The sequence below is a fragment of the Calypte anna genome, chromosome 2 (assembly GCF_003957555.1).
Source record: "Calypte anna isolate BGI_N300 chromosome 2, bCalAnn1_v1.p, whole genome shotgun sequence".
Classification (NCBI taxonomy): Eukaryota; Metazoa; Chordata; class Aves; order Apodiformes; family Trochilidae; genus Calypte; species Calypte anna.
The window spans coordinates 24,110,534-24,136,407 of NC_044245.1; the positions used below are offsets into that span (position 1 = coordinate 24,110,534).

Here is a 25,874-nt window from a genome sequence, read left to right on the forward strand (position 1 = left end):
TAGTAATCTGGAACATTTGAATGTAATTGGAATGTTCAGTACTTTCAGTTACAACTTGTGGATGGGACTAAGCATGACAGACTTGAAGGGCCTGGCAAGTGCTTGAAACCATAGTTTTGAATTAAATATGATTTGATAAATATAAAAAAATCAGCAAGGTGAAGTTAAAGAGGAAAGTGTAGCTCTACAGAAAAAACATGAATGATGTCCAACAAAATTTAGGATTTAACCCAAGAAAGCTTTTCTATTGACTTATCAAAAGAACCTTATTCATTTACTATTAAGATGGAAAAAAAATTACATAGAACTTAGTTTTTAGAACAACAAGATATATAAAAGATGTACCTTGATGAAAACATCGGTGTTGACATTAGACAGTACTTTTCAAATGTGTTCTGTTTTGGTTGAGGTATGCTACTGTTTAGGGGTATTCTGGATCAGAAGCCCTGCCCTAATATTTCTACATTAAATTTTATCTGAGTTATGAGGTCCACTGTGACCAGCAGCTTTGCACTTTGCCCTGGAACGCAGCACAGAGCCTGAGGAGATACATACATATTATCTTTCTAGGTGGAGCAGGATTTCCAACATGCTGGTATTTGCATTGCTTGTTTAACTGAACTGTGATGCAAATTTAAACTCGAACAGATTCCTTAGATGCTTAATCTTTTATTTGTCTTCTGTGCTCCTTGTCTATTGTTAACACAGATTCTAATAAAGAAATGATCCTTTGCTTTTTTTCCTCATTATTTTTACAACCCAACACAACTGTCATTTATCATTCCAAGACTACAGCAACTTTGTTGCATACAGTGTTATCCCATTACATTTTTCTGCAAAGTGTATGGAAATTTCTGCTGCAGTTCTGTTGCTTTCTAGAAAAGGCCTGTGGCCTCCATAAAAAGGCAGTGGGGGAACAGGGCTTCTGCTCTATAGGAGTTGTGTTCATTTCATACAGTCAGGAGTTTTTCTGAAGAACTATTTTTTGAGAAGACATTTCTGTACAGTCTGACTTAAATTGTCAGCCAGTGATAAAGATTGCATCCAGCACTTTGATGTTTTTAAGAGATGCTTATGAACAACATTCTGCAGCTCTTCATGTGTGAGTAGAGAATACATTCAAAACTACAGCAATGACATTAAAACAAATGTATTTTTGGTTGGCTGCAGAAATATTGTCAATAAAGCCATTTAGATACCTAGAAAGTAGCTGTTATTAATCAGAAAGCCTCTTACAGGAAGCAGGATTGATGAATTGGTCTCCCTTCAAACGCACAAGTCATCAGGGACGTGATCAATTCACATGTCTGTCAGAAAAAGTGCTTGCTAGTATTAGTTCCTTTGCCTTTCTCTTTCTCCCTGTCCCAGCTGTCACTACCCATAACATCCTGCCACCTCCTGTGGGAAGTCATTGCCCTCTAGCTCCCAGAAGGATGTATAATTCAGACACATTGATAGCAGTGTGAACACATATTTTCCAAGGAATTATGCTGAAACTGAAGAAAGTCCATAGAAAGTATATGATTGCATTTTATCTGAGTAAGTAAAGAAGAATTAAAAAAAGATTTAAGCCACTTAAAAAAAAAAAAAGGTTGTAACCTGAGACTGTAAAAAAAATGAGCTATTTCCTTTTCAAGTGCTCCTTCTTGTACTCTCATAATCACAGCCTGGTTGAGGCTGAAAAGTGTCTCTAGAGTCCATCTTGTCCAATTCCTGCACAAATCAGGGTGTTAGGAAAATGTCACTTCATAACTATTATATCAGTTAATCTAAATAGAATGAAATTGCATTAACTTTCTCTATAAAATACGTATAGTTTACATTGTATCCTTAAGCAAGGGAACTGAAGGACTCCAGCTCATCACAAAGAAGGGGACAACCTAGCCCCCAAGATAACACACAAGTGAAGTCAGCTTTGAATGAATGGTGGAGGAATTTGTGGGGATAGCCCCTGAGTTTCACAGGACAACTTAAGAACTTCAGAGTTCTACCCATATGTTTCTACTTATAGCCTCTGCCTGATGCCTCCAAGTCAGAGGTTTATTTCTTAAGGAGCAAATCTGGTGACTGTGTTATCTTTGAGATGACCTTAGTACTTCTCTCAAGTCTGGGCAGCACCAGCTGCCTCTGTGAGGTGCCAACTCCTCTCTTCCTCACACACAATGAAGTTGTACTTTTCCCTTTTTTTCAGCATTGTGAGATCAGAATATTCACTGGAAACTATATTATTTTCATCATCTTTGAAAGAAGAAGGAAGGAAGAATGTTTAGTAAACAAAGATTAGAGAGGTATTTTAAATAAGTGCAAATTATTTTTCATGATATAGGGTGCTTTAAATAACCCCATGCAGCCTGTCTTAAAGGGTGGACACACTGCATGCTTTCTCATTAATCACCCTAATGATTTTCTACACAATTAGCTGTTATTGAAAGGATACTTTTTTTTGTAGATTATTCTAATTCTAACCCCTTTTTTTTTTTGCCCTGGCTGCAGCTAACTACTGCCCTCTAATAGCTGACCCTGTGGAAATAATAGTGAATTTTCTTGCAAGGCCCAGGCAACTGTTAACAGGAGATTATGGAAGAGGATTCCTCTGCTTATGAAGGGACTTGTAGCACACTGTTTAAGCAGTAAGATTGGTTTCTTTTGCACTAAAGATTTATAATTTTAGAGTCTAGATACCCTGAACATTCTGCAGCTTGTAGAAATTACTCAAATATTACTTGCTCTTCTAGTCAATGAGACAGGCTCTTCAGCAGGAAATAGAAAACCAGTTAAAGTGAAAGGGAACAGAATTTAATAAGAACACATTATTTTGAATGATATACATATGTACGTTTTTTAACTTAACTGCCTGGCAGATGAATTTGTATGTTTGCAAATTAGAAGACAATGTTACACTAAAAGAATTAAAAGGATTACTTTATTTTAAACCCCAAACGTATTTTGCTGTCTCACATATTGCCTTTATTACTTTTCATGCCAACATAGAGACTGACTCTTGTAAAACTCGATGAAAAGCTCCCATACATATTTTTTGTCCTTTTTTTTTTTTTTAATAAAACAAGGGTGGGTGGTATCTTGGGCTTTATCCCTCCCTGTGCCTCCCAGACATTACTGTAATAAAACACATAGATTTTATACTGCAATTTTAGAGCTCTCCCTTTGTTTTGTATTCACAATTAAAGAAAAATGTAAGTAATTAAAAAAACCTGTATTTTTCAAGAAACTGTTAATTAAAAAGAAGCCAAGGAAAAAATAAAGAAAAAAGATGGCCAATTGGGAAGACTGAAAGCAAAGTCTGAAGCGAAACTGCTATTTCAAGAAAAACTGGCATAAACCTTTGCCATTCTTGGAGTTGTCATTTCCTTTCAAGATACAGTAAAGAAAAAGAAATTGCTTTTGTAATTTCAGATGTTTAGGTTTTCTGTTCTTGTGTCTTCATATACATCTAGAAAAGAACACACATACATGTAATAGTTTCCCACAATGCTGCTTTTCTTTCCTTTAAAAAACATCGTTGCAAACATATAAGCAAACCAGCAATTCTAAACACAAAAGTAACATTTTCTTCAGCCTAAATGAAAGCTCTGGGGGCATACTTGTAACACTCTGATATTTGACTGGAATTTTAGTATAAGTGAGATCTTTAGATGGCTCTGAGCCACAAATAATATAAGGACAAATATGGCACCCTGCATCGTTGCTTTTTCAGCATAGATATTTCATACATTATCAAATGAATGTACCAGAGCACCTGTGATAGGGTAGCAGTAATGGCAGGTTGAGGCAGCATAGTCTGCAACACAAACCTTGTGTGAAAATGCCTGGCAAGGCAAGGTTTGAATCCTCGTTGCTCTTCAGCAGTTGGCAGAATATAGATTTGTGAAATGGTTAATGCTTGATCTGAGAGAAACAGTGTGTATGAGAGAAGAGAAAGATGATATAAATTTAGGTTAATCTGAAGTGAAAATGAAACATATGCAAGTTACAACTAATTCCTGCACTCAGAAGAGATGTGAATTGTTAGTGCTTATGCATAAAAACTGGCTCAACTTCTTGCTCATTAGCTTTTGCAGCCATTTTGGATTGCTTTCATATGTGGAAGAGCCTGTGGTCAAGTTTGTCAGAGTAGTTAGATTTAGTTTGAAAAATGTGCAATGCCATTAAAAAAAATTGTCTTAAAAGGATATGTGTAATTAAACAGTCAAACGTCACAGTTGTGCAACATCCTGTGAGTGTGGAGCCCAGAGGCAGAGAAGAAAGAACAGCTTCCTCAAAAACTGATCTCATGTTTTCCTTTTATTCCTCCGTTTTTCCTTTTGATTGAACAGTGACTAATATCATCATAGGAATATAAAAGTGCAAAGCCAGCTATTATCCCAGCTCATTTTTTGACTGCACTTAGATTATCAATCCATCAGTCCAAATCCAAAGCAGTTTAGATGTTCAATTACCTTCCAGTAATATTCTTACTTTTTAAGAGATGAGGCACATCTAAACTTTTAAAAATTATTTAGAGCATCAGAGGCACACATGCACGTGTGGATGAAAAGGCTGATACAGACATAAGGGAAAGTGTAAGGAAAAAGCTATTCTAAGAGTGTTAGGTCTTGGCTAGTCCATGAATTTGCTGGTACTGTCATTGTGATTTGTAATGGCAAGAGAGAACCTCAGCTAATACTGAAGAAGTTACATTCGAAGAGAAGGTTTGAAAAAGTGTCAGTATGTAAATCTGAGAGTGAAACAATGTTTTTGACTTATTTTTCTGTGCACATTAATTGAAATAAATTTATGAAATGCCAGCAGTTCCAATCAGAACCACTGGCAATAAGAGTGAAATGTTTACTTTACAAACAAACGTGGTTGCCTCCCATAGCACCCATTTTCTTTTGCACTAAGAAAAATTCCTCCTGTAAGCAGAACTACAGGCAAGTTCTGTATCTTTCTTCTCAGGAACATTGCTGGTTACTATACAGATGGCTGCCTACTAATTCTGTGTAATCCATCTATAAGCAATCATAATAAGCAATCATCACTTTGCACTACAGGAGTCTGGAATTACTTTCCCAATTCTATTCCCTGTTCTGTGCTGGTTGCTTTTTCCTTATACTGAATGCTGAAATACCCTGCTGCAAGTATCAGTATTGGCCTAGTTGTCCTGCTTTGTTTTTTTTTATGACTCAGACTATTCCTGAGCAACAGCAGCTCAGGAACCAAAAAATTCATTGGAGTGGTATTTCTACTCTGAGTAGTTTACCCCTTATCATGTTTAGCAGGTTTTGTTTTAATAGTGAAAATTTCATTTCTGTGTTTCTTTTTAAAAATCTTGATACATGAAAAAAACAGCAGAATGGGTTTATGCAAACAAGTATTTTACAACTACAGAATATATTTTGTAAAGTCTCAGTTGAAATCTGGAATGTGACAAATTTCAAATTATCTTTATTTTGAATTTATTTCTTTCTTATAGGGAGTCAGATATCAGTGAGAAAGAAGTAAGAAAAAATACACTTTATGAATGCTGTTTTTTACGTGTGGTTTAAAGAATCATCTTAAGGTTCAAAGTGAGTAATTCCAAGGAGAACAAAAACATTGCTGTTTTCTCACTGATCAGCTCACCTTTACAAGTGTGTTGGGATGTTTGCATACATAATTGGGACACAGAGCTAAAATTGTAACCTGCACAGTTTTTAGCAGTACAAGCACTGAATGATGATGCAACCACAAAAGCAATGTGATTATTCTGTCAATGGATTACTCTAATGGTAAGGTTGCGTATTTTCTTTTTCAACCAGAAAACAAACAGATCACATTATAAAACCAGGAAGAGGTGATATAATAGCTTGTTACCAAATCAGGTCTTGTGTTCTCCTCCTAATTTGTAAGAAAGACTGGCAATATTCACAACAGATTTATGGCAACTCTACCACAACTACAGAAATCTCACAGTGTATTCACTCTTCTTATGCCAAGAAGTGCCATGAAGTAGGTGATATGAACAAAACCAGGGCTGCTAGACAATAACTGCATAAGCACAACATGCTATGGTCATTCTGGTATTTAACTCAGCAAAAGTGTTTTTGTGGAGTTTGCAGCCAGGGTGCTGCAGAACCAGAGTTGTTTTGTTCTAAAACTTTAGCTAAGATATAAATAAAGACGTTGCTTACTCAGGTAATGATGTACTATTTGTTAATAATTCAGTGACCACTGAAAACAACCACTACTCATGGATCAGCTTATCAGTTTCCATACTGCAAAAAAAGCCTCCAGCTCTGCTTGGTGCATGGCTGGCAGGTCTGGAATACATGCTGCCAATTAAACTGCTTTGATTGAAGATTTAACCTTCTTAGTGAGAAGTGCTGAGATCTCAGTGCCATGAAACTATAGCCACCTTCTAAAAACATAAGGAAATTAACATTTAAGATGCTGTTTGAAGATCTTTGTTTTTGTTTTTCACAGTTAGACAAACTGGCATGAGGATACAGCATACTGGCATCTAGGAAAAGTGAGTGAATGCATAGGAAACAGTGAAGGAACTCATGTAGCTGAGACCTGTTTTCCTTCCTCACCCCTCTTGCTGGAATCAAACATCAGGTACCAAAATGGAAATTGTTCTGGTTGCAAAAGTATTTTTCTTTGGGCTACTGCACAGGTGCACACAGGTTTAACTTACTGTTGATGGTCTGGGTGTGGCTGCTCAGGAATATGTTGAATAACTTCATAAACTGTACTAAACACATCCTGGCCTGGAACACAGTCAGAGCCAGGAACAGAGTGACTTGAAACCTGAAAATAGAAAAGAGTATTCCTACTGCAAGTACAAATGGGAAAAGATTAAACAGAAATTAAACTGATGATGTAACTTTTAATTTTTAAAAAACTCTTCCCTGTCAATGGTTTGCATGTGGCTTCCACAGTTCATCTCTATTAGTTAACATTTCAAGTAATTTTTCATCATATTCATAGTAAGGCAAGCAATAGTTTTAAATCCAGTTAGGATCTTAGAATGTTTGGTCTGCAGGTCTTGCATTTAATATAGCACACATTTTATATTAGTGCACCATAAAACAAGAAAGGAACATTTGATTAAGAGAGAAGCAGGAGAATATAGTAAAAAAGGAGAAAATAGTCAGGGAAAGGGATTAGCATAAAACTCCCACCAGCATGTCAAAGAGAGGAAACTGCAGGGAATTTCCTTAACTGAAGTTATAATGAAATTGCTTAATATGTTATGTATACAAATCTGCTCTTATGTCAAGACAACACCTAGACTCTCCATTCTTAAAGAATTATCATTTTTGTGATAATAACCAACCTTCAGTTCTTTATTATCTCTACTTTCTTTCTTATTTTCCCATTTTTTTGCTAACTTACTAAAAGGAATCAGTGGATAAATTGCTGGCTGCTGCTGTAAAATTGTCCTCTACACTAACCTTTATGATAGCACTCTAACCACAGAAGTATCTATTTCAATCATCTAACCCTAGTAGTGAAATGAGTTTGTTAAACTGTTTTTTGCTAATACATCATGTTTTATGAGAACGAATCATAACAATAAACTAGGTGTGACTGTTGATGTCACCCTGTGCAATCCTGTTTTAAGAGCTCTCCCTTACCTGACCATATTGATGCTCTCCAAAGGTAAAGATTGTATTGCCAGAAATTTTCCATAGCAAAGGGAAGCTGCTTCTTTTTCTTCCTCCTGGTTTCAGCCTGTTGTCCCTAAATTCTGTGACCCTATTTCTTTTTTTCTTTGTCCTCTTAGAAGGTCTCCAATGGCTATACAGTACTGCCAGCAAATCTTTTCTGCTAGCAAAAGTCCTGCACTAAAGTTCTCCCTTGCAATACCTGAAGTTAAAAAAATCATTCTTGTGAAATATAGCTGAGGTTTAGTTTGCATATTTTTACAATGAAAACTTTAAATACCCTGTTGATTTTTTTTTTTTTTTTTGCACTGCCAAAGCTGTATGTTGCATGAACAGCAGTCTTAGAGCCAAGGGAGTAAACAGCAACACAATATTTTATTTCCTTGTGTGACACAAGTGGTTCAGTGCTACTCATCCACCCAGCACTACAAATATTCAATAATATAGGGCAACTGAACAGAGATTGTTGTCTTCAGGGCTTGGTTAGTTCTTTACTGCACAATGTAGATGCAAGTACGGAACTACTAATGCAGTTAAGAAAGAGTAAGTACTGAGTAAATGAAAGCCATGAATATGGGTCATATTGACATCTGCAAAAAGCAACAGAAGCAACTCCCAGAAGGATTCTATTGCAGATATTTAGTACACCTGAAGAAATAGAAAAGAAAACCATCCGGATACAATATAGAATCACATACCCTAGAACCACTGGCTCTATCAGGAATAGCGACAAATTCATATATCCCAAAGTCATCCAAAGCACTTTCATGTCCTAAAATAAGAACAAACAAACATGAAAAAGTACAGAGATGCAATATGAACCTGGAAAACAATGAGTGGGGAAAGTAATTTGGCCTAGTACATAAAACATTTGCATATTGGTTGTTTGATCTTAAACCACTTCCTTGCCAAGCTCCCAGGCTGGCTTGGAGCAAGGCAAGGCAGCTGCAGAGCCAGTGTGCACAGTGCTTGGCTACTGCCAACACCTTGGACCAAGTGAGGAGATTCTTGATAACCTCAGTAGCAGTTTTGGAAGAGCCACTGGGACTCTTTGCTGGAAGACTAAATGGACTGATTTACTTTCATTTGCAATAGAAAAGAGGTCCAGTCCATAAGTTCAGCACATCTATGCTGCAGTGAGACAATACCACCTGGATCTTTTGTAATGTAGAAAATAAAATAATGGAGCACGATGCCAATAGGTGATGCATTGTTAAATCAGTTGACTAATTGCAGCTATTGTCACTTCAGATACAACTTGCAGTTAGGGTAGGAGTCTCCCTCTTCCCTCCCATGGCCAGGGAGCCTGAGATTATTGGTTGTCTCTTGGGCATCACTGCAGAGAGTGCTGAGATTCTGCCCTTCAGTACAACTTGCTGGGATGAAGGAGCCTCTGTGTTCAAGCAAGCTTCTCTTATCTTCCTAAGCTTCGTATACTTCCCTGTCCTCTTACATGTAGCAGCTTGTGCTCTGATACTTTGGTAGAAAGGGATGGGAATACAAATGCTACCCTTCCAAAGCATGGCCAGTCTCACAGAAGACCTCTAAGATCACACCACATGACCTCTAAGATCCTGGTGTCAAACTGCCAACATCCCTCTCGAATAAAATAAATAAATAAAATATCAAGCCTCTCCTATGCATAATGATGTGGGAAGGACTCTGGAGGAAGAAAGAGACAGTGGCAAAACCACACTGGGTCCTGACGACACAAAGTACATAGGTGGTAAGGGCTAAAATGTATATACTGAAATGTCATATTAACATCTTATGATTTTGGACTGATCAGTGCCATGAACATTTAGAAGTGTGATTCTCCCATGATGTATCACCTCTCACTGCTACCCATGGTAATACTAATGTATTTCCTACTGGTGAGAATAGCAGAATACAGGTCATTCTAACCAGAATTAAGAGGCAGAACTCATGCCAACTCCAGGCATTAGCTAAACCAACATTGACCTGTTGTCATTTTGGTTTTATCCTAAGTAAGCTAACATACAGGTACATGTACCATTCAAGTTAAAAACATGCTTCCTTTTTGCAAGAATGGATTTTGACCTTAGGCTCACATTTCTCTCATTATCATTACCTGAAAATGTCTGTGCCTTCCTGTAATCAGGCTCTGGCCTAGAAAACATAAATATGCTTTTCAGTTTGCTGTTAGAAGCCAAGGAAAGAAAATTTAATTGATAAAATGAAATTTTCTTGATGGAAAGGACTTCAGGGCCTAAGAATGATTTATTTCTGTACCTGCTCTGCAGTTTCTGTTGTATCACTGAAAAGAAGAAAAAAAGAAAAATCATTCCTTTTGCTCTCATAGTCAGAGCTGGAGCATGCTTAACTTTTACATACCTTTATGTGGTTGGTATCTTTTCCATATGAATAGAAAGGCCATAGCTAGGATCAAAAATAATGAAATTCCTGTTATTACTGCAAGTGATGGCAAGGATTTTCCTTTCTGGGCCAGCTTTTCCAATCCTGTCACAAAGAAGATGAGCACAGTGTTTAGTCTCTTGTTCTTTACATTGTGCTAAAATGACACTGAAAAACACGTCTTTCGAAATTAATCTGAATCTATCTGAAGATAGTGAACCTGCATACAAATACAAAGCAGATACAACATTTGGGTTTTTGTGATTCCATATTTTCCCCCCAAAAGTCTCCTGAATCGGAAGAGCAATATGCATATCAGGAATGCATTGGTATCTAGAATACATTGGTAGCTTAAAGCCAAATGAAAGTCAGTAAATATAATCCACAAATTACAGCATCACAATAGATGAATATTCTAGTTTTAGGCACAGATACACTGAGAAATCAAGAAATTAGGTAATTAGGTGAGCAGTTTGTGCTAGATGGTTGGGAAATCCTCTAAGATGTAGGAGCTGTATAGTAAGAGGGGATAACAGAATGATTGGATTTTTTTCCTAAAGATTTTCATCTCATTGGCAGTCTGATTGTTTATCAAATCCCATCAGGAGACAATTAATTATGTTTGCTTGTGTTAATTTCTAAACATATTTGAGGGTATTTCTTTCTTTTGCTCAGATCTTTTGCTGCGACACAAGTTAGCAGCTTTCCAGCAGGATTTACTGGTACACTGCAAACACAATATGCATGTAATTACATACACAATAGCACATGGAAAACATTTGCATAGACTTTGCAGACAGGAATGTGAAAGTTAGGAAATGTCAGACATAGTTGCTTGTGCACATTTAATTTCCTCCTTTTGCTCTGAATAATGCAGAATTCATGTAATTAAAGTCCATGCCACAATCCATACAGGCAAATTAAAGCATGTTGTCAGTGACAGTTTTTATTAATACAATCAAAATGTGTATTATTTAGATGGATGTGTTTCCAGTACTGTGATGAACACCTGTGCAGAGAGTTAGCTCTGCTTACATGTACTTACACCTCCATAGTGTAACTCACTGTTATTCTGCTGGCTCTATGTGCAGTGGTTATCACAAGTATTAAATACATGGATTGCAAACAGGAAGAATCCCAAAGATATGGGAAAATAAATCACTGCAATTTCACCAAATTTCTTGCATGTACCACTTCCATCGATCTCCACTTCCCCACATTTCCCCAGATGCTGGAGAAGCAGCCAAGTCCTTAAAAATATTCTTTAAAATAAGTAATTTCAAATTAGGACTTAATAAATCTTATCTCCAGAGGCATGCCAGGCCAGAAAACAAAGATGTGCACGTTGCATGCCTTTAAAACACTCAAGTTGACTCAGCTTGAGAAATGAAGAAAGACTGCTGTACATAATGAGATGCATCCTCTTATTTGAAAGTTTAACTAGTCTTGGCTAAAACTGGGTAACATCTTAGTGAAATTATTGATTATAAATTATAAATTATTGATGTAATTGTTTTCTTCATGATTTTTAGCATTCCTTAAGTAGGTGTTTATAGCACCATATAGGTGAGTTTCTGTCCTTTAGGTGGGGTAGTTGCTGTCCTTTAGGTGGGGTAGTTGTTTAAGGTCTTCTGAGGAGTCTCTGAGGTGAACTTATAGCAACCTTCCAATATCTGAAGGGGGACTACAAGAAGCTGGGCTGGGGCTTTTTACATGGGTGTGTTCTGAGAGGACAGGGGGAAATAGTTTAGAACTTGAAGAGGGGAGGTTTATGTTAAACATTAGGAAGATATTCTTTCCTGTGAGGGTGGTGAGACACCGAAACAGGTCACCAAAGGAAGCTGTGGCTGCCCTCTCCCTGGAAATGTTCAAAGCCAGGTTGGATGGGGCCTTGAGCAACCTGGTCTAGTGGGAGGTGTCCCTGCCCATGGCAGGGGATTTGGAACTAGATGATCTTTAAGGTCCCTTCTAACCCAAACAACTCTATGATTCTATGAAACATCAGAGTCCCTCTCACTGCTGAAAATGGGGTTTCCCGTATTTTGGAAGGCATAGTCGAGGCTCTGTATCTAGAATTACAGAGATAGGGAGAAGGGATGTGGAATAATATTTATAGGTTTTGCTTAGTATATTTAGTTAAAGCAGAAATTAGCCTAAGAAGGATCTCTGAGATCTAGCCTCGTGTATTTATCCCTCCTAGAGTCAATCAAGGCTGCATTGCAAAGCGTAGGCTTGAGATCTGGATTTAGTGCTAATAAATCCTCATCAAGAAGAAAATGACTATAAAAGGGTAAGCTGTTTTTTATATATATATAGGTATATACACACAGGATAAGATCTTTTAAGAAGTTTTCTTTAGGCAAAAGATTTGAAACTGTGAAATTTATGTTTGTACATATGTGAAACAAACATAAAACTGGGGATTTTTCCCTTCTTTTTGGCCTTTGAAAGGAAATCTCAGCTGAATTTCTTAGCGCTTATTGATGAATGAATATTCACATCTGTATCATAACTTACTTGAACTTCCTGGAGAAATGTCATGTTTATTTCTGCTGACACATAGTTCTGGCTGCATTTGCTTTTGCCAGTAATCGCTGTGCTTAGTTTTAAAGTGCAGTATTCTCATTGTAAAATTGCAACTCATCCTCCTTCCAGCATACTGAAAGCCATGAATTTGTGATGAATCTGTAAGTCAACCTGAATGATGGACATATGCTCTCCTTGTTTAACTGGCTAACAAATGGCTGAGCTCTTTGTTCTGCACAAGCAAAATTGCTTTGTTAAATTTTCTAAAAGGCAATCTAATCTATCTTGTTGAAAATTAAGAGCATAGATTCGTTACCTGAAGAACAGTATCAGACTTGTTCTCCACTGTATGCTTATGGAGGTTTTCTGAAAAAAGGCTTGGCTGCTGTGTGACACAATCTGATATGGGAAGTGAGATTATAATATGTGAGAAATAAAGCTTTGTGTTCGTCAGAACCTAGGAGCCAGTTCCTAGATTCATAAACATGACAGTTAAATAATTTTTATGAACAGACTGTAATAAAACTGCTCATCACAGCTTGCATTATCATCACACACTAAATTAAGGTTCTTATAATACCTATCCACACTAGTAAAGTACTAAAGACATTCATTGCTGTGAACCTGTGTCTGGTTATTTCAGTCAGCAATGTATCCTTGAAACTATCCCATGTAATGATCAACTGGTGGCCCCAGGGATCAGCTCCTGAAAGCTGAGGGACAGGGAGCCTTGGACAAAATATGCCCTTGAGAAGAAAGGCTCCTCTTGATATTCACCAGATTTCCTGCTCATTTGCTCCATTAATCTTTATTACTTTTAAAGACAAAAAGTAAGAAACAGAGAAAAATATGTAATTCTGCCATGTTACTTGGTCATATTGAGGAGGTTTTTCTACTCAAGGCATAAAGTTCCAAATAGTCAAATGTATTTTAGTGTCAAACTCCCACAGACTTTTGCATCTTAGTGTGTCTTGTCCTAAGATGTGCCACACTGTGAGTAAAGCCAGGATCCCACTGAACGGCCCAAATCCCCTTTCCTATATTATTGGCAAGACCTTGCTACTGATACATATTCTCTAAGAATTATTTCCTTTTTCTGGGGTTGACACTCTGCTCAGATGTTAGTTACAGCAATGAATTACTATTCTTACCTACAGAAGTAATGATGACTGTGAAATGAGTTTCATCTTGTTTTCCTGTCACATTGTTGAAAGCAAGGCACATGTAATCTATTGTCTTCTGGGCCACTTTATCAGATACAACTTCCAGATGGGGTCCATATTTGATTACATGGGTGGTATTATCAGCCCTTTGAATCCACGAATAAATATTTGGTGGATTTGATTCTGCTGAGCAGTTGAACAGTATAACTTCCCCCAGGTCAACTGTAAACACTGCCCCTATATTCAGACCTTTATCTGATTTAACTCTAAGGCCATAAGGTCCATCTGCATTAAAAAAAAAGAGAAAACACAGTGAAAAATTAAAATCAAAGCATATAATTAAACTTCAAATAGAATAATACCTCTAAACTTAGAGTCTTTAAGTTAGATGAGCCTTTAGAATGACTGGCATTGGATTCAGTCATTTCAGTTAAAAGAGTTTCAGTTCAATAACTTGCTCCATATTAGGGTTATCTCAGACTGCACACACTTAATACTGATCTAGTTCCTGTTTAGGGAAAAAACACAGGTCTATGCATGGTTCACAACAATAAAAAGAATGAAAACTCAAAACAGTTGGAAAAGCTGTGAAGTAATGCATGCCTTCTTCAGGGGTATATTTGATCCTTTTACTTTAATGCCTGACTTATTGGTATAAATAATTTCTCTACACCTTTGAAATGAAAGAATTAGCCTTGAAATATATAAACATTTACTGTAATGCTTTGCAGTTTAGTAATTCTCTGTGGAACTATCCAACATGTATAATATATATATTGGAGTGTGTCCTGGATAACTTCAGAAAAAGTTTCCTTAAATAACTGCTAAAATAAACTTTAACCTTTCCTCCACTTTAGTAGGCTTTTGCCATTTCAACATTTGTATGTTTCAAGAGTATGACATGTGCTGAAAGAAAGCTTTGTTTCTGAATATAATTAGAAGGCATATATTATACAAGTCATGCATTCATTACTCAGAAAATTGAGCATCTAAATTTTAGGATAATGTTAATAAGAAAATGGAAAGGCAAACACTATATCTGAATACAATAAGAATATTTTCCCATGGTATACTCAATAGGTAACTTGAGATATATATATATATATTATATCTTTACATGTGTGGCTATTTCTTAGTAGTAAGATTTTTGCAGTCTAATTTTAAGGAAGGCCCAGTGTGATGCATAATATTCACTTCAGCATAAATTAGTACAGCCTCCCCTTGTGTAGCAGGGGTCAATCTGAAGAATCAAGGCATTCTTTAAACTCTAGATGCTGAGTTGCTTCTTTACAAACTCTGCAGCTCCTGGTGTACCCAAGAGGCAGCTGACCCTGTAATGAGCTTTTCTGGGAACTCCAGATCTCTCACCACCACTCTGGCTCGGCTGACCTCACTTGGACTGAACGTTTCCATGGATGGGAGCCCTCCCAGAAAAGCAGCCTCTTACAGGGGCTTGCCTGTTACAGATATTTACTTGCTTTTCTTCAGATGGGAGAGGAACTGAACTTTGTAATTTTCGTAAACGAAAGTAAAACCTCTCAAGCACTATTTCTAGGCAGGGACACACTTTTTTACTTTTCAGAGTGATTCAGTTTTTTTTTTTTCCTTAGAAGAATTAGCTTTTGTTTTCACTGATAATACAACCTTTGATATATATAAACAGAAATTAATCATAACAATAGCTGACTAGCTTCTGTGCCCCCTCACTATAGTGGGAGGCACTACAGTGGGAGTTTTTTCACAGGCTGCAAAATAATCAGCATTAGGTTTTGCTTTTTTGTCAGCATTCTAACACTGCAGCATAAATAGACAACTAATAATATAGCCACACTTTTGTGTAAAAGCTGCAAATTGAAAGACATCAGTATAAAATCACTGACACACACTGTTGGGGAAGTATGCTTGAAAAAACAAGGAAAGGTTTTCTTAAAAATAGTCAAATCTTGGGAAGGTCTGAAAAGTGGCATTTTTTGATGAAGCCATCACAAGTATCAGGTAACCCTTCTTGCTTTGCCTGGATTAGTCTTTTTCCTCATATATACAGTTTCAAAGGATGATCCTAAAAACCAGGTAAGTAACCATTTTTCTCTCAAGAATTAAGCATATTCTAGCTTTAAGAAGTCCCAAGGAAAGAAATCCCACTAATTTATTAGTTAAATTCAACTCCATCTGTACAGTGTAGAGTTTCTACTGCAGTCTGGAAATACTTCGTTTCTGGGTTATGCTTCTGCAAAAGCCATGTTTTGAGGTGCAATATTACCATAACTAATGAAGGAGTGGAATAATATAACAAATGAAGGGCAAAGCAAAAGTCTTTTGATTCCCTGTAAAAAAACACAGTGACAGCCTTCATGGATCCCTGAGATCTACTACTTCTTTCCAGTATGTTTCTCAACAGAAATCTGCTACTTGTCTCCGTAAAGCCAGTTAACTAAATGACTTGTAAAATAATAAATCACCAGTTCAGAGTAACAATTTACTGCTCTGTGGGAATATTTCCAATTTCTATCACCGCAGGACTGTTACAGTTTCCAAGCAGATGGCAGGTATTTACTGTGAGTGATTCTTTTTTTTTATTGCGCCCCATAACTCCCCCGCAGCAGTGACATATGGCACATAGAAATCCTAGGGCCTGTTCTGGATTGTTATTGACAACTGGGATCTGGGAGACAAACTGCCTCTGCAGGCAGAGGTTGAACTGGATAATGTGACTTTGTGTAGCTCAGGATGTAAGAACCCAGTTCCCACCATTAATTTGGACCAGGATAGTAGCACAAGTATTGCAGCTTTCATCATCGCATTGTTTGATATTCATATTTTTTCAGATTTTAAATTAAGACAAAGCAAACCTCAGTTCTGATGAAATAAAAAATGTGATCTGAAAAAGCAAATACTTAGAACCATGTTTCCACATGTGGAGAAAAGTTGTATCTCAAGATATTTTAGTAAAACAAAATCACTCAAACAAACAGAAAAAAGATTCCAGCAATGTGGAGACTGAAGTAACTTTAAAGTTCTGCAAAACAGGGGGTAAAAAATATGTTTCCAGTTTTCAACTTGCAAAGAATTTTCAAATTTTCCAGGAAATACACACAGTTGATTGAGGAGGGAGGGATAAAGAAGTACCAGAACTGAGGCTGAAGGCCTCACACACCCTGGCACTGCAAGTGTCCAGGCACCAGGCAGTGTGTTAAGAGCTCTGAAGCACTGACCTGTGTGCAGCCCGACAGAAAGGAGCTTTGCCACAAACAAAAAGAGCAGTCTGACAGGTACCAACAGTGGCAGATATTTTTCTAGCCTGATCTGATTTTATTGCATTGTAAGAAGGTTGACAGGTTGTGCTGGATAGAGTGTCCTCAAGTCTTGTACAGGTCTTCTAAGGAGAGGTGTATAAGGTGAGTTTACTAGAGACAACACACTGGTACACATACAGCTCTCAACCTTAACACTTGAAGTACTTAAGTGAGCTGAGAATGTGGCTGCACAAAAGAAGACCCAGTCAGATTCTTAGGTGATTTCATTTCCATTCAAAATATATGGCTAGATTATGGCTTATTCTTTTGCCAGTATTGATCTTTATGCTTTTTCTGCTATCCCAGGTTTCTCACTTCATGTGGAAAGCAAATGGTCCTTTCAGCTCTGATTTTGCTAAGCCAGACTGAATTCTCCAGGTCTCTTCTCCACTCCTTTCTGTTCTGTTTCTTTTCATTTCGAGATCAGTGCTCTGGGATGTGCAGGAACTGCACACAGTATCCATACATGTGGACTCATCTTCTGTGTGCCATTAGTATTCCCCTTATTTTCTTGCTGGAAATGCCTTGCCAACACACCCTAGAGTTACATATATGTCTTTCTCATGCCTGAATCACACTGCCATTTCACAGGCATCTTGTGATAGATCAGGTTTATTTTCTAAAGGTGCATGCCTATTTATTTTTACTAGCAAATTTCATACAGCTTCTACTCTTCTGTCAAAATAATCCAGTCCTCCCAGCTTAAAGCCACAGGTGAAATTCGTTGACATACTCCTAATCTTTATGGTGATGTCATAATTGGAAATATTAAACAGAACTGGAATTGAAATTAAGTTGAGGAAAATCACTAATACCAGCCCTTCAGCCTGGTACTTCCTGTATTTAGCTTTTCCAGGTATACCTATCTGGTTATTTATCAGAGCCACGCCTTCTTTATATTTGAAGATATGTCTGTACTGTGGAATACTGTGGAAGTTCCTATTTGAATTCTGCAGCTCAGACTCATCTTCTCAATTTCATAACACTGAGTAACATTTTGTAGTACTGTTGTAGATTAGAGCTCCTTTTGTATGCAAGCTCACATATAATGTTCTTTCAGATATTATTCTGTTTGATTCCATAGTTTGAGGCACTCTTTCTACCCAGAACATTTATACAAAGGCAATTATAAATATTTAATATACTCACAATATATGATTGGTGAAATTATCTCACTTTCCATTGCACTGACAGGGTTAGATGCCAGACAGCTGTAGTTCCCAATGTCCTCTTTTAAAACAGGAACAATTAAGACTGTTGCATTACTTGATGAAAAGGTGTAATTAGGGCCAGCAAGGAGAGGCTTCCCATTCTTCATCCACTGGTAAACTACCCTTGTACCTTTTTCCACAGTACATTTTAATGTAATATTCCCTACATACTCCACTACTCCTGAAGATGGTTCAGCATGTACAATTGGCTTTGTGACAGGAACTGTAAAATAAAGAGATAAGAAGAATTATAAAAGAGATATTACAACCTTCATTGTCAAGATTATACAAATAGCAGTCTTCATCCTTTCTGGAAAGCTCTTGGAGTTCAAATTTTGTTTATTAAATGTGTTTAAAGGTTGAAAAGAGAACTCTGTATTCTCAGTTGGTGACTGTTTTTTTGTTGTTGTTCTAGTACTTAAATTAAATTAGGCTGTTTATATCACTGGCAATACAAAGGCTGACAGTCAGGTATACCATGCCTTGCAGCTCTTGCCTTGTTACCAATCCCACAGACATGAAAAGTGCAAAGCAGTACATTGCCCACAGTGTGTGACTTCCTCAGCATGCCTGCCCACAGCTTTGTTAACTACTGAAACATGATGTCAATTCAGTTGAGAGAATGGCTGCAAACTGAGATGGGTATGGGATTCAAATGGCAGCTACAACATTTTCATACTACTATGACATTCATCTCAGTGTTCCAAGCCCAACAGTTGCAGGGGTCCCTCCATATAATCCATAAATTACAGTAGCATCTTGCCATTCTTTTAGCTTATTAGCTTCTATTTCATTTTTTCTTCTCTGCTCTCTACAAGGAATAAAGAACAAAGAGGGAATTTCCCGACTTCCTTTCAATGGAAAAAAAGAAAAAAAAAGAAATGGTGAAATAATTCACTGGAATAAGATTTTACAGTGGTGGTTAAACTGTGCCCCTCAAATCCCACTGTCCTCTTTCCTCTCTTTAGAGACTCCTTGCCACAGTCCTCTAATTTATAGGCGGCATAAAATCCTGAGTCAGCAAATGGTTACAGACTTCCTCAGGGAAAAAAGTATTCAGAAGTTAAAACACCCTCACAAATGACAGCACAAGAGAGCCTTACGAAATATTATTTTGAAGAAATTTGTCTAACTTACTAATAATTATTGGGTTCTATATTTCTTCAGTTTTTTACTCCTGATATAGAAACACTCATCAATATATAAATTTTATTTCAAGATGACATATTGCAGGATTCCCTCTAACAGCAATAGAAAACATCATAACTTAGTTGTCTGTATTAATCATATTGGATTAAATAACACACTGTCGTGGTTAGATACTAAGAATGAGAAGTTCAAAACTATTGCAATTTTGTTTTCAGAATGAAAGTACTATATTTGACTAACTTACCATCAACAGCTACTCGAATCTTTTGGCTGGCAGCTATTGTCCCAGTTCCACGGACATTGACTTTTACAATATAATTACCTTCATCACTGATATGCAATGGATTGATCATCAAAGATGCATTTGGTGGCAGGAGGGTAAACTTGTGCTGATATTCCAAGTCTGGAACTACTGTTTGATTCACAGAGCCAAGCAAGTATTTTGGATTACTCTGAGGCCTTTCAAAAAGCCAAATTATCTGGATTTCAGAAGCTGTAGCGTTAAAATTGTAGTCAACAGGGAGATGGAGTGCTTGGCCCTCAACACCATGGATGGTATGAGATGGAACTGTCAGCTTTAAAGCAGAACAAATACCTGCATAAAAATGAAAGAACAACCAAATAAGCAAACCCTGGAAACACTGGAAAACTCAAATGAGAAATTCTCACAGAGAAAACATCTCTCATCATTAAAGATGGCACATTTTTGTGTAAGATTTCAAGTAATAAAGGACCAAACTCTCATTGACCTCCATGATGTTAGATCTAGCTATAGAGCTCCAGCTTCAAAACATATGAAAAGCCAAAGGCAAGATATTTGTGATTTCTGAGTCTTATTGTTCAAACCCTGACATAACGTAAAATATTTAAATATTTTAAAATATTTCCCTTTAAAAATTTTCCCTTTAAAATATTTCCTATTTCTAGACCCCATACTGTCAAAGAATCTTGGATTGCAAACTCAGCTTTAAGATATTTTTTTTCTGGGTTTACTCAGCAAGTAACTTTTTACTGTTACTTTTCCAGTTATACTGAGAAGCTGACTGGAATTCTAAGAAGCAGCACTTCCATAAATTTGCCTGGTTAAAATGATACGTAGTTATTGCTGTCTGCATCACACACATAAGATGAAATTCAAGAACCAGAAACATTAGTAAACTTGCAAAGATATTCCAGTGCTAGGAAATCACAGAATTAAGGTTTGCTGTTGATATGCACAAAAAGAAAATTTTCAGACACATGATAAATTCTGTTCTCTGATATATCTGCCTCTGTTAGGGGGGCAATAGGCCACTCTTGAGTTAATCTTCAGCTTTGAGACATTTTCATTTTAGAGCAGTTTTTCATGGTGTCAACTTTAGATGCATTTATGGAGCATTATTAAAACTTTACTCTTAGGACTGAGTGTTCAGTTTTCACAGCACTCAGAAGTACTGCAGTGGTGTGAGCATTGTCATGAATTAATTGATTTTACAACACCATTATAACTGGTAAGACTTCACAGATGAGGTATTTTTGCACGTAGAAAATTAACAGCAAAAATAGCCACTCATTTTGAATGACTCATTTGGCTTGATTTTTCAAAATACACCCAAACAGATTTTAGTATTTTCCAGATAAACCCCTATTGACTTCAGTGACAGGTTTGAGCATTCAGCTTTGAGTGCTTAGTATTGCTGAGAAGCACACTGCAAGTGCTAAGTCAAAACCCTTGTGAAAAAAGCAACCTCTTATTAGCAACAACATGTAAAAAAAAGTCACTTAAGTAATCAGACTACCACTGCATAAGAGTGTACTGGGAGGTGAGAGAGAGAGAGAAAGCACTGCCCAGGGCAGTACGCAATGCTTTCACCATGCACCATCAATTCCTTCCCTGCTACTGAATGCCACCTTCTTGATGTGCTTCCCAATACCTTTAACAAAAAATTAACTCTCCTGCTGAAGTACATACACCCTCTACTTGGAAAGGGAGGCAGGAGCAGCTATATGTGAAAAAGATACAACCGTGCTAATAAAGATTAATATAATGCAAAGGTAACTATAGGTTTAGATTTTCTACCTTTGTATCATTTGTCTTTATGACAAGAAGAAATTATTAAAGGCTCATTTGTGTCTCATTTCCTAGGTTATATAGCATTAAAGGACAAAAAATACCAATTCAGTAACATGATATGATATCTGTATTGTCTTTTGGGTTAGAATCTTCAAATTTCAATATACAGCTGTTTGCCAGTTTTGCTAATAGCAAACAAAGCTGTTACTGGGGATAAAGATAGGGACAGAAGAGGGGGCAGGGGTAGCAGATACAGCACAACAATATATAATGCCAGTTGTTAATGTTGCAGGTACTCTGGAAAGGCATGAAAAGTATTGGAGCGGGTAGGGGTCTGGCTCATGGGTTGCTAGCAACGTTGTCCATGCTGGCGCTGCACAAACCCATGTCAGATATACTAACTGTATTGCAGGAAAAACTTTACTTCTATGAAAACTCTGGTCATATTCTGTCCATTAAGGAAGCAGTGTGCTTTATAGAAAATACAAAGCTAGCTACAAAGTCTAGTCCCCCCAGAATAATTCTGTGTCCAGTTTCACTTTTTATAAAGCTGAGTAATTCTAAGCCAGGCGAGTCAGCTCCCAGTGTTTCTAAGGATAGGGCAGGTTAACCAAAGGAAAACAATCCCTTGGCAGAAAGATTGGCAAACCCATCTTCTCCGGAGCAGAGGATCTCAGGTTTCACACTGATGTGACAAGGATGGTCAGGGTTCGACTGAGATGGGAGAATGGGACAAAAAGAGAGGAAGAGAGTAAAAAAAAAAAATATGAGAGACTTAAGTGAAGGATGCACAGGAGAGAGGTGTTTACATGCTTAGCTTTTCCAGATGAAAAACCTGAAACAGATGAAACACATAAAATTGAAGCCTCTTCCCCTAACCCTTTTTAGTGTTAAAAGTGTTTAATTTGAAATTCATGTTTGTGGCTTGCTGTTCTTGAGCTGTTTTCTAATGCTGCCCAACTCTTAGGGGTGTGCTAGAATCTGGTAAATAAATGGGAGATGAGTTTTGATGGTTGTTGTAATACTTCTCAGAGGTCAATTCCCTCCCTGTGAATCGGACAGTACAATTCTGATTTAACTGCTGTTGTCTATTTGATAAAAGAAGTATAATTCCTCCGTAAAATCCTTCACAAAACACTTAATGTTGGAACCCATCAAATATATTTTGTTTATTAAATCTCTTAGAATGAAGTCAAAACCATCTCTCAAACACTGACAGATCTCTAAATGGTCAATTAAAAGGTCTCCCCATGTCCTTCCTCATTCTTTACACATGACATTGCTTGATTTTTAGGTTTTTCTAGCTGTCAAAAAGAGATTATGCTGTAGGACAAGAAGCTGGTAACAGCTGCAGGATAATCATAAAATATGTAACCAAGTAATATTTCTCACAGATCTGTTTGTGCAGAAAATTAGCAAAACCCAAGTAGGTCTAGTGAGCACAAGGAAAACTGATAACACCATAACAGTAGATAAAATAAGATAAAGAGAAATGTGACTGGACACTTAATTTCTTCTCTGTCAAAAAATGTGGGGATTGAAACCATAAATTAATTTGCTTTTACTTGATTAATAGGGAAAAGTGGCTCCATGTAACAGGCTGGAAAGACATTCTGAGCTGCGTTAAGCAAATTATTTTAGCAAAGAGCAAAGGTAGTCTGGGGAGAAACCCCATTTTCCTCTGGAGTCTGTTTGGTAACGGCTTTGGGTAAATGTGGGCTTCCCTGGTGTGCTGGGGCAATTTTGTGAAGTGCCCCCAGCACACAGGAGCTGCTCTGGGACCTGCAGGGCCAGGGACAATGAGGCTGAGCCTGGGAGAAGCTGTTCCTAGACACCGGTGCTCTGCCAAAGGTTTTACAAGAGCCATGCTGTGAGACTTTTGGCTTTCACAGAGATCAAATCTTTTGCAGTCTGGAATATTAAACTAGTTTCATAAATTTTGATTTTTAGGTAAAACTGAGGATTGCCATGTCTAATCCTTGAGTTAATGTAAGTAGTGAAATCAAGCCAATGTGCTAAACTCTTCCTTCTTCCTCATTGGGCAAAAATTCCATACAATTTAAGCCTTTCTCTAGGAGCTTTCTAGATATAATACACATTTCTCCAAGATGGTGGAATGCTGAAAACTAGCTTTTGTATAGTACCAGCAAGGCAAGTGGGTTGTACCAAAATGACCTCCACTGGTGGCTCAGTGATCTGTGCTTTACCTCCATCTCCCTTTGCTATCAGGAGTATTAGCAAGCACAACAGAACCCTTGTTGACACAAAACAATGGCTGCATTTTTAGCTTAAATAAAAAGCTATGACATAACTTTTGAGTTTATGGCATAAACTGAAACCTGCTTAGTGAGGTTTTATAGTTCAGCATTGGTTTTTTTTTTTAATTTAACATGCATGTCTCCTTGTCAAAGTGAGTTTGGATTCTCAGTTGCTTTTCATCAGTATTCATTTAGCTCTTCAGCTCTACAAAACCCCCAAACTTGGTATAAAATATCATTAGGTCAGTGATAATTGCTGTTACACTTTTTGCAAATCTGTTAGTCTATGGAAAAAAAAAAAAAAAGAAGTAGGAAAAAAAAAATGTATAATGGACCAGGGAATCTGCAATTCCTATACCCCCATTTATATAAGGTGAGACTTGAGCTTAGACTTCCCCAGTCTGGGATTTTTGCCCAAGAGCTTTGTTATTGAACCCCAAATTTTAGCCTCAGTATCTGCAATGGCCTTTGTGTCATGCCGCTGCTACACCTGATTCTTGTCCTGATGTGAAGTACAAGCTGCACATTTCCAGTACTGGGAAACATGCATGCTTGTGAAAGGGCATATGATGAGAGTTCCTGGTGAACAAATGTGTACTCTAAAGCACTCTGCTTGCATATCAATACCTCTTAAAGAGTTTTAATTAAAATGTGTCCAGTAAAGTTGCTAATGCAGATAAGGTGGTTTTAATTTTTAAAGAAGAAATCCAATAACCTTCATATAAAACTGAAATTGTTATGACACCAAAACTTATGACAAAGTATTTAACTCAAAATCAAGGAAACTATGAAACTGTATATGAAGTTCACAAAGAAGATGAAAGAACAAATGTCCTTGGACATGAATGAGTAGAGGATGGACTACATTTGTGATAGTATATATTTCTTCTGTTGATATTTACAAAAACAATATAGAAAAGGGAACTACAATAGTTTGCAACAAGTTTTTCTAATATTTGATCACAAGAATTCCTATCAAAGTGCACAGAACATCTATTTTTTATCAAGTGTATGGATAACAAACATATGTTTATGAAAACTGCACCCATCTATCAAACCAACACACTATTAATGGGAAGATATTCTTCAGTTGATTGAAAGCTTAATTTAATTTTAATGCTAAGTAAATTTAAATATTACATATAAATTCTCCCTATTCACTGTAAGGCACAATAGTGAACTAAAAAATAAGGATTTAGCAGTGTCTCAGCATAATGCATTTTTAAAGAGATGTGTAACAGCTTTTCTATAAGCTTTGGTTCCGGATCTGTTCAGCTTTACTTGTAAAATAATGTATGTATTAACAAAATATGATAATAGATTTGTAACCAACGACCATAATCTATATAGATTATGTATAGCACTGATTTTTGTCATTTGCTAGAAGTTTATAGTACCATTCATAAAGTGACACTACCTGATTAAAAGCTTTTAGGCTATATTCTTCAAATTAAAACACCTGACAATACAACAGAAGTATCTTTAAATTTAAGAGTACAAAACCAAATCATGTTTCCACAGTGACAATAAAATATAATTAATTGTATTTCTTACCTACAAGCAGAAAATATATTTTGCACTGTAAATCCCAAAAGAAGTTGGCTAAAGGGCTCCATGAAAGCATCCTGTCCCACACAAACCCTACCACCTTCTTCTCAGAGCTAAACCAAGGCTTGGACCTGCAGCTGCTCATTTGTTTGCTAGGGAAATGAGCAATGAGTTAACAGGCCCTATCCTGTCCCCTGCCTTATGTGATTTGAATATGTGTATACAAAGAACAAAGGGAGTGGAGCACCTGTTAGATGAGCACCCATCTTCATTGCCCCTGAGTTTATGGTCATCTTTCCCAGGCAGTCACAGCAAATAGAACACAGAATGTAATAAATGAGGCGCAGGATACAAAGTACATTGAATTAATACAAATAAGTGAATGCACTCCATGTACAGGTGATGTAGGCATTAGCCTCCTTTAGTTACAGTTTCATAAAAAATACTGTGCTGCTGTATGGTTTTACTTATTTTGAAGTAGTATTCAGAAGATTTTAAAATTTTTTTTACAGTCTCTTCTGTTGTAAAAAATATCGAACAACTAATAAAGAGCATTAGTCAGATTTTTTTCTAGCACTTTCTAGCTTGTAAATTGCCTTTTTTCCTCAAATAAGTGTAACTTGTTCCCTTTCTCTGAACAACATGTAA

General features: G+C 36.9%; 1 protein-coding gene across 1 annotated transcript; it reads right to left on the reverse strand.

Annotated features, from left to right (window-relative positions):
• Positions 1-6,672: 6,672 nt before the first annotated feature.
• Positions 6,673-25,302, reverse strand: HEPACAM2 (HEPACAM family member 2). The gene is made up of 9 exons (XM_008494143.2): positions 25,233-25,302; positions 19,612-19,962; positions 18,157-18,441; positions 13,703-13,999; positions 10,005-10,130; positions 9,903-9,927; positions 9,742-9,779; positions 8,348-8,421; positions 6,673-6,789 (listed from the first exon to the last, which is right to left on the reverse strand). The coding sequence occupies exons 1-9, from the start codon at positions 25,300-25,302 to the stop codon at positions 6,673-6,675; spliced, it is 1,383 nt and encodes a 460-aa protein (XP_008492365.1).
• Positions 25,303-25,874: the final 572 nt, after the last annotated feature.